Genomic DNA, 17,228 nt, shown 5'->3' on the forward strand with positions numbered 1-17,228 from the left:
GGAGCGGGTTAGAGATTCTCTGGGACCCTCCCTTATCTGCCTCCTGTATCTACCATAACCATCTATGTATATATTTTTTTAAAAAGCAAATGGGAGTTTACTATTCTTTGCTTATCACATTTAGAGCCAGTTCATTCTTTCTGACAGCTGCATGATATTCCATTCATTGAATATACCCTGATGTATTTAAACAAACCCCTGTTGGTTGGCATTTAAGTGGTGTCCAATTTTGTCTTTGGCTTATATTTAGATTACAATGCTGTGATTCAAATAAATATTCTCAAATGTCTTCATTTCTTAGAACTTAGGAAATATTTCACCAAAAGCTTAGAACTTGGAGTTTGGTTCTGAATAGAAATGTTTTCCTGGTTAAAGTCAGGGTTTATACTCACCTTCTTTAATGAATTTCAATCTTGTGAGTTTTGAGTTTGATCAAGTGGTTATTAAAGTTTTCCATAGTCTATGGACAGATAAGAGCAAATAGAAGAGATGATTCATGCCTTAGGAATTTCTGCCTGACAAATTTCCAATTTATTTGTAACAAGAACTAACTGTGAACATGAGATGTTAATTCCAAGATACCAGGAATTTCTAAAAGTGTTGAAAAGAGTGGAAAGAATGACAGATAATCTTAGTGATATTGTCAGTATAGTGGAAGGAAATTCGCAAATTAAAGTGATACTACTTGTCTTGGTGAGAAAGAGTAGGTGTGGTAGATAATTCTGTGTTAGGGGGTAAGACAGCATAGTACTAATAGGTAACCTGTCAACCCTTTGCCTCTTCTGACAAAGTTTTGGAAATTCACCTCAAAAAGAAACTGTATCTTTTAGCTATCACCATTCCTCCCTCCAGCTCCCCAGCAATCCTGCCCCAAGCCCTAAGCAACTACTGATCTTTTGATCTCTATAGATTTGCCTGTTCTGGAAATTACACAGAATTGGAATTATATAATATGTAATCTTATGACTGGCTTCTTTCACTTACCACATTTTAAAGATTCAGCAGTTGTAGTGTGTATCAGTACCTCATTCCTTTTTTTATAACTGAATAATATTCCACCGCATGCATATTCTACATTTTGTTACTCCATTCATTACTGAGATTGTTTCCACATTTTGGCTGTTATGAATTGTGCTGCATTAAACATTTATGTACAAACTTTTGTGTGACATATTTTTATTTTGGGGGGGTTTATAGCCTAGGAGTGGAGTTGCTGGCCATATAAGTCATAACCCTATGTTTCACCATTTGAAGAATAGCCAGACTGTTTTCTAGCATGGCTGCACCATTTTACATTCCCACAAGCAGTAAATGACGGTCCCATTTTCTCTAAGTTATGTAATTTATTGCTATACAGTTGTTCATAGTGTTCCTTTATAATCCTTTTTATTTTTGTAAGATTACTAGTAGTATCCCCTATTTTATTTCCAGTTCTAGTGATTTGTGTCCTGTCTCTTTTTTTCTCGGTCGCTTTAGCTAAAGATTTGTTAATTTTATTGATCTTTTTGGAGAACTACCTTTTGGTTTCATTGATTATTTTTTATTGATTTTCTATCCTTGATCTCATCAATTTCACCTCTAATCTCTAATAATTCCTTCTGTCTGCTTGTATTAGATGTAGTTTGCTCTTCTTTTTCTAGTAGCTTAAGGTAGAAGGTTAGGCTATTTGAGATTTAAAAAAATATGTACAGATATTTACCATCACAATTTCTCTCTAGGTATTGCTTTATTTTATCTGATAAGTTTTGGTATATTGTGTCTTCCTTTCCATTCTTCTCAAACTGTTTTCCAATTTCCCTGTTGATTTCTTCTTTGACTCGATTATTTAGTAGTGTATTGTTTAATTTTCACATATTAGTTAGCTTTCCAATTTCTTTCTTATCAGTTTCTTATTTCATTCCATTGTGGCTTGAGAACATACTTTGTATTATTTCAGTCTTTGAAAATTTGTTCAAGTTTATTTTATGACCTCGCTAGCATGTAGTCTATCCTGGAGAATGTTCTGTGAGCACTTGAAATAAATGTACATTCTTCTGTTGTTGGGTGGAGTGTTCTATTCTGTTAGGTCTAATTGGTTTATAGTGTACAAGTCCTATTGCCTTCTTGGTCTTGTGCCTAGTTGTTGTGTCCATTATAGAAAGTGAGGCATTGAAGTCTCCAACTGTTATTGTTGAATTATCTATTTCTCCCTTCATTTCTGTCAGTTTTTGCTTCATATATTTTGTGCCTTGTTATTAGGTGCATTCTGTTTATATTTGTTGTTTTGTCTTCCTGATGGCTTATCATTATAAAATGTTCTTCTTTATAGCTAGTAATATTTTGTTTCAGTCTGTTTCATATGATATTAGTATATAGTCACTCTAGCTTTCTTGTGTTTGCTGTTTGCATTATATATATTGTTTCTTTCGATCTAGTCGTATCTCTGAATTTAAAGTGTAGATTCTGTAGATAGCAAATAGTTGGATCTTTTTAAAAAAATGGTCTCACTATCTTTGTCTTTTCTTTTGGTTGTTTAGTCCATTCACATTTAATGTTATTATCGGTATGGTCGGATTTATGTCTGCCTTTCCCCCCACCCCCTCTGTGGGTCTCATGTCTTTTTGTTTCTGTAGTTTGTGATTATTGCTTTCTTTTGCCTTAAGTGAGTATTTTCTAATGTAGCATTTTAATTGCCTTAGTGATTTTTTTCAGTATACTTTTTTGAGTTACCTCCTTAGTAACCTCTATAAATGTTACAAACCAACAATACATTGCTAACATTACCACTATATATAATTGGCTTTCAAAGAAGCTGAAAGAAGAAAGGAGAGCAAGTATAGGTTGAGCATCCAAACATGAAAATCCAAAATCCAAAATGCTCCAAAATTTGAGACTTCTTGATCACTGACTTGACACTCAAAGGAAATGCTCAGTGGAGCATTTTGGAGTTTGGATTTTTGGATTTGGGATGCTCAGCTGGTAAGTATAATGCATATATTCCAAGATTTAAAAAATCCCAAATTGAAAACACGTCTGGTCCTAAGCATTTCAGATAAGGGATATTCAACATTTCTAGACATAGAGCTTTTTTTATATTACCCATTTTGTTTATCCTTTCTGCTTCTCTTCATTTGTTCCTGTGGGTTTACATTACCATCTGTAATCGTATCCTTAGCCCAATAGAGCTTTACTTTCACTCACTTCTTTTGTGCTAGTATTGGCACATATATCACATTTGTATATGTTATAGATCCAAAAATACATCATATATGTATTGTTTTATACCAATGCTTTTTAAATCAGATGTGAGAAGAAAGGAGAAGAAATATGCATTAATACTATCTTTTGTATTACATAAAATAGAAGAAGACTCAAAAGTGCTCTTTTTTGTATATATTAATTTGAATTACTGTTTGGGGTCACCTTTAGTATTTATTGTAAGCCTGGTTTTCCAGCAATGAAGTCCTCTCAGCTTTTATCTGGGAATGTCTTTATTTTGTTTTCATTTTCGAAAGATAACTGCTGGATGTAGGATTGCTGGTTGACACATTTTTCCCCCTTTCAGCATTTTGAATATATTATCTCACCACTGTCTGACTTTCATTGTTTCTGCTGATAAGTCAGCTGTTAACTTTATGAGTTTTCTCTTGTGATTGATGAGTCATTTTTCTCTTGCTGTTTTCAATATTTTTCTCTTGCCTTTGACTTTTAGCATTCCTACTACGATGTGTCTGTTTGTGGATATCTTTGTGTTGCTCCTATTTGAAATTTGTTGAGCTCCCTTGATGTATAGGTTATTGGTTTTTAATAAATTTAGGAAGTTTTCAGCCATTCTTTCTTTGAATAATTTTTTCTGCTCCTTTCTCTGTTTTTCTTCCAGTACTCCCATTACACGTAAATTGGTGTGCTTAATGGTTTCCTGCATTTCTCTGAGGCACCATCCATTGTTCTCTCTGTTCTTCATGTTGCATAATCTCTATACATCTATCTTCAAGTTTCATATTCATTCTTTTGCCAGAGACCATCTGTTGTTAAGCCCTTGTAGTGAATTGTTCATTTCAATTATTTTGCTTTTCAACTCCAGAATTTCTATTTGATTCTTCTTAATAGTTTATCTTCATTTATAATCTTTAATGATGTGACATTGTCATCAGAATAATCCAAAATAATCCAATCAAATTCAGACACTTTAGAAGGGTTAGTTCTGGAGATTAGTGTTTGGGATTTTTAGGGGGAGCGCAAGAAGGGTCCTCCCCATTGTCTCCCGGGCAAACTAGATGGCCTACATTTTAGGCTATATCTCTAGTGAATCTACCTGTGTCTTCTCAATTACCTTTTTACCACATCATTCACTGTTTTTGAGAATGTCCTTGGACTTGGACTTCACCATGCTCTGTTGCAAATAAAGTCATTTCCATTGGAAAGAGATTAGGAGCTATCTGTCTTATGGCCTGTTTCTCTCCCCAGAGAGAATCTCTGAACCATGGCTCAGGAGTTAGGGGTGGGGACAATGGCATGTTTCTATCTAAGTAACACCTCTGCTTTAGGAGCTGAATGCTGGGAGAAAGTGGGGAAGGAAATTAGGTTATCTAGGTTTGCTTCTCCTGGCAAGAAACCAGCCCTTTATGAGCCAGGACAAGGGGATTGAAACCCCAGTTTTAGTGTGCTACACTCAAGGTAGAGCTTTTGTCCCACAGTTGGGGCCCGGAGCTACAGGGGAGCACTACCTCCCAGCTGCACTCACCTGGAACTTAGCCTTGGGAAAAGGTAGCTGGGGTCAGGATATTATATGGAATAGGATCAAAATTTTTTCTGAAATTAAGAAAGTCTTTAGATATATATTCAAGAGAAAGGAAAACGTGTCCAGAAAAAAACTTGTACATGTATGTTAATTGCAGCATTATTAATAGTAGCCAAAAAGTAGAATCCCATATGTTCATCAACTGATGAGCAGATAAACAAAGTGAGTTATACTATACAATGGAATAATATTTGGGAATTAAAAAGTAATGAAATATTAATACATGCTATAGCATGGACGAACCTTGAAAACATTTTGGTAAGTGAAATAAGCCAGTCACAAGGCCAGATATTATGAGATTCCTTTTACATGAAATGTCCAGAATAGGCAAGTCTGTATAGACAGAAAATAGATTTGTGGTTGCCTATGGCTAGGGTGTGGGAGTAGAAATGGAGAGGGTTTGTTTAGTGGATATGGTTTCTTTTTTGGGATGATGAAAATGTTCTAAACTTAGATTGTAATGACAGTTGCACATGTCTGTGAATATAACGCAAAACATTGTATTTTGGGGCCGGGTGCAGTGGCTCATGCCTATAATCCCAGCACTTTGGGAGGCCAAGGCGGGTAGATCACCTGAGGTCGGGAGTTCGAGACCAGCCTGACCAACATGGAGAAACCCCGTCTCTACTAAAAATACAAAATTAGCCAGGCATGGTGGCGCATGTCTGTAATCCAGCTACTCGGGAGGCTGAGGCAGGAGAATTTACTTGAACCCAGGAGGCAGAGGTTGTGGTGAGCCGAGATCATGTCATTGCACTCCAGCCTGGGCAACAAGAGCGAAACTCCATCTCAAAAATTTAAAAAAATACCATTTGACCCAGCCATCCCATTACTGGGTATATACCCAAAGGATTATAAATCGTGCTGCTATAAAGACACATGCACACGTATGTTTAGTGCAGCACTATTCACAATAGCAAAGACTTGGAACCAACCCAAATGTCCATCAATGATAGACTGGATTAAGAAAATGTGGCACATATACACCATGGAATTCTATGCAGCCATAAAAAATGATGAGTTCGTGTCCTTTGTAGGGACATGGATGAAGCTAGAAACCATCATTCTCAGCAAACTGTCGCAAGGACAAAAAAGCCAAACACCACATGTTCTCACTCATAGGTGGGAGTTGAACAATGAGAACACTTGGACACAGGAAGGGGAACATCTTACACCGGGGCCTGTTGTGGCGGGGGGAAGTGGGGAGGGATAGCATTAGGAGATATACCTAATGTAAATGATGAGTTAATGGGTGCAGCACACCAACATGGCACACGTATACATATATAACAAACCTGCACGTTGTGCACATGTACCCTAGAACTTAAAGTATAATAAAAGTATATATATATAAATTTAAAAATTAAAAAATAAATAAAAAATAAATTGTATTTTACACTTTAAATGGGTGAATTTTGTAGTCTAAATTATGTCTCAGTAAAGATGCTAAAACAAAAGAGAACGTTTAGTCACTTTTGTTATCTTTTAAATTTTGTAAGACATATCTATTTTGTATTAAAATATTTATCAAGCCAAACTTGCAGAGCTTTTATGATCATACAAGTCATAAGTTATTTTATAACCTCAGTAGGAAATCATGTGTATATGTGGTGAATATATTGTGATCTAATGTAATTTGCTTTTCATAGACTTGTCATAGTTTTTAATCCTGTGTTATATATTGACAAGTTGTTTTAATTATATTGTAAACTTACTGGAAGCTTTGGTTTTTGCGAAACTTTTAAATTTCTTGTGTTATGAAGATGTGCAGTTTCAAGGATTTCTCCCCGTCTTTACTCTTTTTTAAAAATGATGCTCAGAAAATTTACTAATAAAGTTATTAATTTCTAATATTTGTACATCAGAAACCATTCATTTGAAAAGCTTGGCTTTGTGAATATAATAGTTTAACTTATTTTTTCCTCTCTAATTAGTCCCTCTTATAATAAAGAAAAGAGCATTTCTTTTTTTAATCTTTTTTTACTTTTCGTTTTGTTTTGTTTTTTCGTTTTTTAATTTGTGTGTGTGTTTTTATTTTTTCTTTTTAAAGAGCATTTCTTTTATTGGTGGTCATCTTATGTTAGATATTTATAATGACTACTTTGTCTCCATCTGGTATTTTTTGTTTCTTAAAAGGGCATCTCAGTAATGCCTTTATCTTTTCTTTCTATTAATTCTTAGGAAAAAAAGCAAGATAATATTTCCTCAGACTTCTTCTATCATCTTAGATTCTCATTGAAGGTTAGGGTTTTTTTGCCCAATAAATTGTTTTTAAGACTAAAAATAAGCACAAATATCAAAATACACTTTTGTCTGAATACATATGAGACATAAGAACCCATTGTTTTTCAATTTTTTTATTTTAATAAGTTGTAATACTTTAAAAACCATTTAAAAGTAACCTTGGAGAAAGTTTACTTTAAAATGTTGAAAAATATTTGTACATGACTAAGTAAAGCATATTCCTAAAGCTTTTTTGAGAAATTGTAAAATTTGCTTAATTTTATAATTTTTTCTAGAATGACTTGAGTAGCCATTATTCCCCAGGTAGACTTGATAAATTTAAATGTGCATAATAAATTGAATTAATAGATTAAATAGATTTAAATATGATTTAGAAAATTGTCATGTGATGTACTGGATTATTCCCCCTTCTTTTTTTCAGGAACTCTTGGTGTAATAACAGAAGCTACAATAAAAATCAGACCAGTCCCTGAATACCAAAAGTATGGCTCAGTAGCTTTCCCTAATTTTGAACAAGGAGTAGCCTGTTTAAGAGAAATTGCAAAACAGGTAAAAGAAAAAAAATATATATATACATATATATATGTTTATGTATTTATATTTTTCAAATTCTACTACATAGTTGATTGTGATATGTTACAACTAATCTTCATTTTTAGTTGTATTATATTTTTGGCTTTTACCCAGTTCTGTATGAAAAGGTAGTGTTGTACAGTCATCCTTTAAGTGCAGTTACTATTTCTTTGAGTAAGTATATTGCTATCAAACCTATTTCTTGGTCTAGATTGCTATATGATTGTAAGCCAAGGTAAGATAATACTTTGATTGGTAGCTTCAGATGACTTTGCCTTTTATTGACTGTTATGTGTCTTAAGTTATTTTTGGGTAAGATATTTTATGATTAATTGAAGTGATATTTAATTTAAATTGAGACATTTATTGAAATTAAAAGTAATGGCTAAATATCAAAGACCCCAAAATTTAAATATAGGTAATTCAACTTCATCAATTCATAGAATGTGCTGCTACTAGGCTATACTTTGTTTCATAATATTATCTAAGCTGTAGCTTAAATTAAGGAATATAGTATGTGTAATAAGCTAAAAAGAATTTTTATTTTCTCCCCTCCTTAAAAAATATATTATTAAGATTTTTTTTAAGACAAGATAATGCTAAGTAATTTTATTTATGTATTTAGTTCTGTCAGTATGGAAATTTCTACATCTCTCTCAGCATTTGGTTTATTGTTTAAACTACAACTGTCTATGAATAATTCTTAATTCAACTTTTCCCAGCAGGGAGGAAGTCAAGGGAATGTACTCTAGCCTCTCTTTTTTTTTCTTTCTTCAAACTCCTGAAATTTTAATACTTCTATTAGCTATACCCAAGTAGAATCTTGAGGACAAGGGAGTTTTTGATGTGACCCATATAGGTCAGCTTCCTGATATCCAGAGCAGTGTGGAGGAAGAATCTGTTGAGGCAAAGGAATCATATCGAGCAAGTAGTCTATGTTTATCTTGGAATTTGTAAGGTACAGAAATGTAAAATGTGAAGAGTCTCTCATTTTCCCATCATCTCAAGACAACCACTATTAATGCTTTAAAGAACTTTAAAATGAGAAAAAATATATACATTATTTACTCACATATATATATCATTCCCAGTGCTGTTTATTCCATACACTCATAAAGTTTTACTTTCTAAGACACTCATTCTGTCTGGCAGCTTCCCACTTTCATGAAGTACAGCTATATGACCACCTAATTCACCAGCTGATGTGGTAATTTTTGTAATTTTCAAGTAGCTTCACTTACTTGTCAGTTAGATTGCTAGACTTAGTATAGGTCCTTTGATCTTGATTGCTACACTACTCCTGGGTAGGGAGAAGATTCAAAAGGAAGTAGGGTCCTGGAATAAGCATTCTTGGACTTGTGGCAAGTTACTTTGGTAGTGGTAAGGCAGAAGTGATTAGTAACAGTTGAAATCCTTACATTAGAGGCCCTAATTCACTAGAACTTTGGGAATACGATATTATGGTTAGGGAGCTAGAGTATATAGTATTAACACCATGTTTGCTAAAATGACGAGGTGGCAATAATATTTAAAACATTAAAGGATTATTAAGTAGAGGAGGATTGGAGATAAGTTTTTGGAGTAAATAGTATTTGTTATACTAAAGTAACATCTGAGCACTGAGTGGTGACATTCCAGTGTGTTCTGTTACTTGTTTCTAAAATATTCCATCATTCAAAGGCAGAGGAAAGGAGTTTCAAATTAAGATACCCCAGATATTAAGAAGTAAAAGAACTTGCAGAGCCTTATGGTTTTGCCTATGAATTAATACATAAAAGAACAGGAAGCTAGGGTGTTTTTTTTTTTTTTAAATGACCAGAAGTTCACTAATTGAAAAATAAAACACAGATGTTTCCATATATATTTTCATTAATTTCAGACTGTTCTTAATGAGCAGCTTTTAAAATTTCAAGTGTTTTCATTTTGTATTATGATTTATCCTTGTGTAATGATTTTGGATTACAGTCATTGGGTGAACATCCTAAGAATTTTTTAAAATGAATAAAAGGACAAGTTTTACTGATTTGTGTAAGGATGAAGGAAAATTCCATCCCCTGCTTGTCTTAAATAGTTTTATTTTCCCTCTGTCTTTGATGAGCTTCACTATTCCCCCCACAAAAAGTGTGTTTTTTTGTTTGTTTTTTTAAGATGGAATCCTACTCTGTCTCCCAGGCTGGAGTGCAATGGCGCAATCTCAATGCACTGCAACCTCTGACTCCCGGATTCAAGCAATTCTCTTGCCTCAGCCTCCCGAGTAGCTGGGATTATAGGCGACCACCACCATGCCCAGCAGATTTTTTTGTATTTTTAGTAGAGATGGGATTTTGCCGTGTTGGCCAGGCTTGTCTCGAACTCCTGACCTCAGGTGATCCGCCCGCCCCGGCCTCCCAAATTGCTGGGATTACAGTCGTGAGCCACCATGCCCAGCCACAAAAAGTGTTATTAAAGAATTGTAGTTCATGTCATTTCTTGTTCAAGTCTTGAATGACATAATTCTAATTCACCATTATTGCCTCTAATTTTATGAAAAAAAATATGAATGCCAAATTAGATTTTTCCTTTTTGAGACAGGGTCTCACTTTCTCATCCAGGCTGGAGTGCAGTGGCAAGATCACAGCTCAACGCAGCCTCTCAATCTCCTGGATGCAGGTGATCCTACCACCTCAGCTTCCTGAATAGCTGGGACCATAGGCACACACCACTATACCTGGCTAATTTTTTTTTAAACTTTTGTAGAGATGGGATCTCCCTGTGTTCCCCAGGCTGGTCTTGAACTCCTGGACTCAAGCGATCCTCCAGTTTAGGCCTCCCAAAGTGTAGAGATTGCTGGCATGAGCCACCATGCCCGGCCCCAAATTAGATTTTTTAAAAAATTACAGAAGTTATAAAAGTAGTTTGGATTTGTATTTATTTTCAACAAAAGATCTCAGAGAGGTCGTGTTCAGTCTGTATTGACCAACTCTGCCCCTTCAATAATATCTCCCCTCTATAGAACACAGATTTAGTACACTCATAAAGCTTTTGATTAGATGTGTGCATATTTTATGTTTTCTTGATGCTCCATCTACTTTTCCACACTGCAAATACTTACATGTAAATCTATCTTAAATTTCATTAATAAGAAGTGATGTACAAATGTATCAAAATACTAAGTTTATAATTTCATTACAATGGAAATGTTGATTTCCAACATTTCCACCATAAATAGTTGTGTAATCTGATACAGTTTTTATTACAATTCGATATGCCCCTGATAGAAAGTGACACAGAAGACCTACTTGTGCTATTGAAAAGCAAGTATGGAATTTTCCTTCATCCTTGCAGAAATCAGTGAAACTTGTCCTTTTACTCATTTAAAAAAATTCTTAGGATGTTCACCCAATGACTATAATCTAAATTCACTACACAAAACTATAGTGAGCCAGGTGCGGTGGCTCACATCTGTAATCTCAGCACTTTAAGAAGCTGAGGCAGGCAGATCACTTGAGCCCAGGAGTTTGAGACCAGTCTGGGCAACATGGCGAAACCCTGTCTCTATAAAAAATACAAAAATTAGCTGGGTATGGAGGCATGTGCCTGTAGTCCTAGCTACTCTGGAGGCTGAGGTGAGAGGATCCATTGAGCCCAGGAGGTCGAGGCTGCTGTGAGTCGTGATCGTGCCACTGTACTTCAGCCTGGGCAACAGAGCAAGACCCTGTCTCAAAAAACAAACAAAAAAAACTGTATTAGCTATATATCTTGGAACAAAATAAAGATAATGATTGATAGACAGTGCTACCATGTGGTTAAAAAAGCAGGTCGTAAAGAAAGGTCCTTTCTAGTCTATAGCTATGACAATTCGGTTCTATGTACTTAGTAATTGACAGTTTTTAGAAATATAAATATTATGGACTAGAAAGTTTGTCTTACTTGAAACTGATTTTAAAAGTCCAGATAGATAATATTCTATTCTCGAGCATTGCTCTTAATAATGGAGCAATTGCTAAGAGTAGTTACTGGGATTTGGACATCTAACAGTTTTGGAAACCTACATATTTTACTTCTATTATAATGCACATGTAGAGAGGCATTAATGTTTATCTTACCTGGAAATGGATAAAAGGTTTTATAATGGTTTAGGGAAAGTTGTATATTAGTTTGTAGAACATACAAGTCTCATATGTCAAGAGTGGTACAGTATTTGCTGCCTTCCTTTGTAATAGTGTTTTCAGGCAGAAAAATTGAAAAAATTGGGTTTTGGCACTAGTCATTGTTCAATTTGGGATTTGGAATTTCAGTTGATAGCAGGGGAATTAAGATCCATTAAAGTAGATGGTACATGGCTTATGATTGTGCCAAATTCTTGATTGAATAATGAATTGGTTGCTTGTAATTCTTCACTGTCATTTTATAGCACTTCCATCTTTGCAATATTTTCAGATTCAAGTTGCTTTTGAAATGGGAAACTGTAATTTTGGATAAATATCTTTTGGGAAAGAACATACATGACTGTTCACAAATAGCAAAGTGGGCTATATGTATTTTTTATTACTATTCTTACTGAAGGAAATAAATTAAGCAACCTTATACTAGCATTAGAAGGATTCTACTAAAGTCTCTCATCCGATCTTTGTCCATGTGAGGAAGTATCCTCTTTCAATACTTCACTGCCTTGTGAGAAGCTAGAAAGGAGGATTTAGTGGAAGATTAATGTGATTCTTTCTCATAAGTGGCAGTCCAGTATAATCTCCTCCTTTATTCAGTAGATGGGTAAATGATTTTTAAGACTCTCAGAAAATACATTTCCTGCTGTAGCCTATGAAGAGGAGGAAAATAATGTTTTTTTAATCAGCATATCAGTGTTAGATATAATGTGTTATTATTCTCTAAAAGAGATAAATAAAATTGTTAGTTTGGAAGTAACGATGTCTTTACAAGGTTAAAAGGAAAACCGAGTGTTAAAACAAGCTCAGAAGCAGTTTCTGAAGTTTGGGGTTTTTTTGTTTGTTTTCAATAAAAACTTAGGAGTAGTGCCCTATGGTATTTTGAGAGGAGCATTTATTCCAACAAGAGGAAAAACTGTATTTGGTATTGATTAGTACTCATTCCTCTCAAAACTCTTCTCAGTAAAACCTAGTTTCTTCGAACTAGGTTTTTAGAATTATAGATGAAAATGCAGCTTTTCTTCCCACTACCTTTTGACAGAGGGTAATTTTTCCTTCCTTCTATCACTTTTATTTTAAACAATTTTAAACTGATAAAGGTTTGGGGTTTTTTGTTTGTTTGTTTTAATGATTTTAGATTATAATTTGGGAAGACATAAATTTTACGAATTGTTCTGTTTTAAACTTAATTTATCTTGGAGGAGTTCAAATAAATTAGAAGGAGTCAGGTTTAGCACTTACCTTATAAAACACTTAAAACTTCTTTTTATTCAACAGTAATTCTTGGGAGTATTTATTACATAGAGAAACTGAAATTATTTTAAATCATTTTTTTTGTGTCATGCGTTTTTTTCTCTGAAGCAGAGAGAATAACCCTAGTCAAGTGTTTGGTTAATTGGATCATTTACTGTTTGATCCAGCAAAATTAAGACAGTTATGAGACATGTTCTCTACCAGAAGCCACTCAGAATAAGTTATTATACCTTTACTAAACTGAAAAACTATAAAGTTATAATTAGGACACTGGCATTATCTTTTGGTCTTTTCCTTAATATAAGTGGAGGGCAATATTCACTCCCTATTATGTATTATTTTGTTCTTTAAAACCAAGCAACAATTGACTTGTCAAAATAAAAAGTTCTTATTGTTTATCATACGGACTCCTAGCTGTAAGTCAGTATGTCATCTCTAAGATGACCAACCAGTAATAACTGTAGCCTTAAATAGTCTATCATTTCATCTGTGATACCAACTCTGACTTATTAGTTAGAAGAATTTGTCTACATTTTAAGTTTTTATGTCCAGAAATTCACATTTAACAGATTATCTTTTTTTACATAGCCTTTTTTGAACTTTTTTTTTTTTTTGAGACGGATTCTCGCTCTGTCACCCAGGCTGGAGTGCAGTGGTGCCATCTCAGCTCACTGCAAGCTCCACCTCCCAGGTTCATGCCATTCTCCTGCCTCAGGCTCCTGAGTAGCTGGGACTACAGGCGCCCGCCACCACGCCCTGCTAATTTTGTTTTTGTATTTTTAGTAGAGACAGGGTTTCACCGTGTTAGCCAGGATTGTCTCGATTTCCTGACCTTGTGATCCACCTGCCTCGGCCTCCCAAAGTGCTGGGATTTGAACTTTTAAATTAATCAATTTTGTTGTGTGCCTTATTTGAGGTAGTGTGCTCTTAGCTTGATAACCAACATAATGCAATGGATAGTATGCAGTTATATGTGGTTCCTCACTTCTAGTGAGGATGTTGCATATTATGATAATTTTTTGTGCCCAAATTTTTGTATAGCACATGGAGTTTAGTATTGAAGCATTTGCTTCTGATACAACATGAGATTGATAGTCTATTTCCAATGTAGTCTCTAGGCTCAAGAATTTGGGCTGTTCCAGAGTCTACATAGGATGTGGATTTACCCTTTGAGGAAACAAATGTTTTCAATCAAGTATAATTCATTCCTTAGCCATGGACCAGTTACATGGCTGCCATTCAATGCTTATACTTTTATAGTTTATCCTTATGACATTACGTTAGCAGAAACCCCTCAGACATGTGAAATATATGTTAATGTTGAATTTATTTTGCTGGTAACTAGTCTTTTAAGGGGTGCCTTCTCAAATATGTCTCATCTGAATTACAAGTTCTGATTTTTTCTGTGACAAGTAAGAGCTATGACTTAGTTTTAGAAAAACCAGTTTTGCAGAAATATTTTGATGTTTCTTTTTTTTTTTTTTTTTGAAACGGAGTCTCGCTCTATTGCCCAGGCTGGAGTGCAGTGGTGCGATCTCGGCTCACTGCAAGCTCCGCCTCCCGGGTTCATGCCATTCTTCTGCCTCAGCCTCCCCAGTAGCTGGGACTACAGGCGCCTGCCACCACACCAGACTAATTTTTTGTATTTTTAGTCGAGACAGGATTTCACTGTGTTAGCCAGGATGGTCTCGATCTCCTGACCTCGTGATCCGCCTGCCTCGGCCTCCTAAAGTGCTGGGATTACAGGCGTGAGCCACCGCGCCTGGCCAAGGAAATATTTTTAAATAAAATGATAGGATTGAGAAATATGTTGCTTTTTAAGTTAGTGCAGAGAGTACTAAGTAAATAAGACTAATCAGAATAGTTTTTACTATTCAGATTATGCAATCAAGTAAATTCCTGGTTGTAGCATCCCTAAAGGGAAGAAATTGCCAGCAATTTGACTAAGTCAGTCTTGTATCCATGTTGTGAAGTCATCGTGGTTATTTATTTCATTATTAAAGTGAAAAAAGTATACTGATATTTCTGTATTAGTCCATATCAGGTTTCATATAGTTTCAGACTATTAAGTATAAAATATACTTAGGTACAAGTTCGATGATTTGAGAGATTCTAGTAAGGGTACATTTATTGTAGCAGGAAAGAAATCAATTATTTCATTAGCTCAGTTTTAGTAAGCAATTTCTGTCTGAGTGTTCTTGAATTCCCTGAATTTATCATTAACCCATCATTAAAATTTGTAAAAATATTCCCTCTCAGGTTAGTTTTGATCGCTTACCAGCAGGGGTCACTTTAACTCAAGGACCTTTTTCCCTCCTTTACAAAATCTGTGGAATACTCTCAGCCCTGCATTAGTAAATAACATGGGAGTGAATTTAGAGCTCAAATTCTCAGAACTTGTGCTGTCTCTAACTTTTAAAGGCAATCTTTTGTGGTTTTTTTAAACCTACCAAATTAGTTTTAAAGCAGTGGAAACATAACCTAATCTTAACTGTACGTATAGTAACTCAAATTGATGTTGTTTTTTAAGAATAGTAACATTATTTTGATCTCTTGATTATAGAATCTTCTATTTAGTTAACTGTAGTGGTAACTGTTAATTATTTTGAATTATAAGAAACGTTTTCAGCTTTATATATTTAAAATGATGTGCAGTGATTTGCAAATATCAATTACCAGGAGATCATAAACCAACCTAGATGCTATTTTTGAGTGCTTTACTTATATAAGAATTTAGTTATGACAATAACTGAAAAACTCTACTGACTTTTAAAAAATCTGGTACTATTGAAGTATGAGACTTTAAAACTGTTGGTTTGAATTAGATAATTTCAAAAAAGTTCATGTTAAAATAATTTAATATCTAAAATTAAAAAAATTCTTTAGCTTATTAGTTCTTTTTTGATAGTGTTTGTCTGTTACCATCTACTATGCCTCCTTGATACTAATAGGAATACTGGATAGCTAGCTTATGTGACTTGATTATCAAGTTAAAATCACACTCAGTATAATTGAATATTAGTTGCTACATGATACAGCAGTTGCCCAGGAGCTTTCTTGCCTTTTTTCCAGCTTTTTAATTTGAAAATTTTAAGCATACAGAAAATTTGAAAGACTGGTACAGTGATCACCTGTCTATCCACTTCATATATTCAACAATAATTAAGTTTTTGCTCTGTTTAACATGTACGTGTATATGTTTTTTGGACCATTTGAAATTAAGTTGCAGACTTTTTTTTTTTTTTTTTTTAAAGACAGAATTTTGCTTTTGTTGCCCAGGCTGGAGTGCAGTGGTGCAATCTCGGCTCACTGCAACCTCCGCCTCCTAGGTTCAAGTGATTCTCCTGCCTCAGCCTCCCAAGTAGCTGGGATTACAGGCATGCACCACCACGGCTGGGTAATACTGTATTTTTAGTAGAGATGGGGTTTCACCATGTTGGTCAGGCTGGTCTCGAACTCCTGACCTCTGGTGATCCACCGCCTCAGCGTCCCAAAATGCTGAGATTATAGGTGTGAGCCGCCACACCCAGCCTAGGTTGCAGACTTTACAGCACTTAACCTAAATACATCAGCACCGTCTCCTAAAGACAGAATAGTGTTCTTCTTTATAACTACAATACCATTTTCTTGTCTAAGAAAATCAGTAGTAATTTTTTTTTTTTTTTTTGAGACAGAGTCTCGCTCTGTCGCCCAGCAGGCTGGAGTGCAGTGGTTCACTGCAACTTCTGCCTCCTGGGTTCAAGCAATTCTCCTGTCTCAGCCTCCTGAGTAGCTGGGACTACAGGTGTGTGCCACCATGTCTGACTAATTTCTTTTTTTTTTTTTTTTTTTTTTTTTTGTATTTTTAGTAGAGATGGGGTTTCACCATGTTGGCCAGGCTGGTCTTGAACTCCTGACCTCGGGCAGTCTGCCTCCCTTGGCTTCCCAAAGTGCTGGGATTACAGGTGTGAGCCACTGCGACTGGCCAATCAACAGTAATTTGTTAATGCCATCTAATATTCATTATATAAGATTATTCCAGTTATCTCCAAGATATGTTTTATGAATAGTGTTTGCAAACCAAGATTTAATCAAGACCGGCATATTTTAATTGTTTTAAAGATTAAATACCCATAGAAATTTACTATACTAAATGTAATAATATACTTTCCTTCCCCCCCCCCCCCTTTTTTTTGTTTTGTTTTGTTTTGTTTTTGAGACAAGGTCTTGCACTGTTGCCCAGGCTGGAGTGCAGT

General features: G+C 34.9%; 1 protein-coding gene across 3 annotated transcripts in view; it reads left to right on the forward strand.

Annotated features, from left to right (window-relative positions):
• Positions 1–17,228, forward strand: part of AGPS (alkylglycerone phosphate synthase) — a 146,887-nt gene that overhangs the window by 82,012 nt on the left and 47,647 nt on the right. For all 3 annotated transcript variants that reach the window (XM_001154263.8, XM_016950090.4, XM_001154159.7), the window contains one exon: positions 7,446–7,573. In XM_001154263.8, coding sequence (XP_001154263.6) covers positions 7,446–7,573 — 128 coding nt within the window. The remainder of the gene's footprint in view (positions 1–7,445; positions 7,574–17,228) is intronic.

This window comes from Pan troglodytes, chromosome 13 (assembly GCF_028858775.2).
Source record: "Pan troglodytes isolate AG18354 chromosome 13, NHGRI_mPanTro3-v2.0_pri, whole genome shotgun sequence".
In the NCBI taxonomy this organism is placed as follows: domain Eukaryota; kingdom Metazoa; phylum Chordata; class Mammalia; order Primates; family Hominidae; genus Pan; species Pan troglodytes.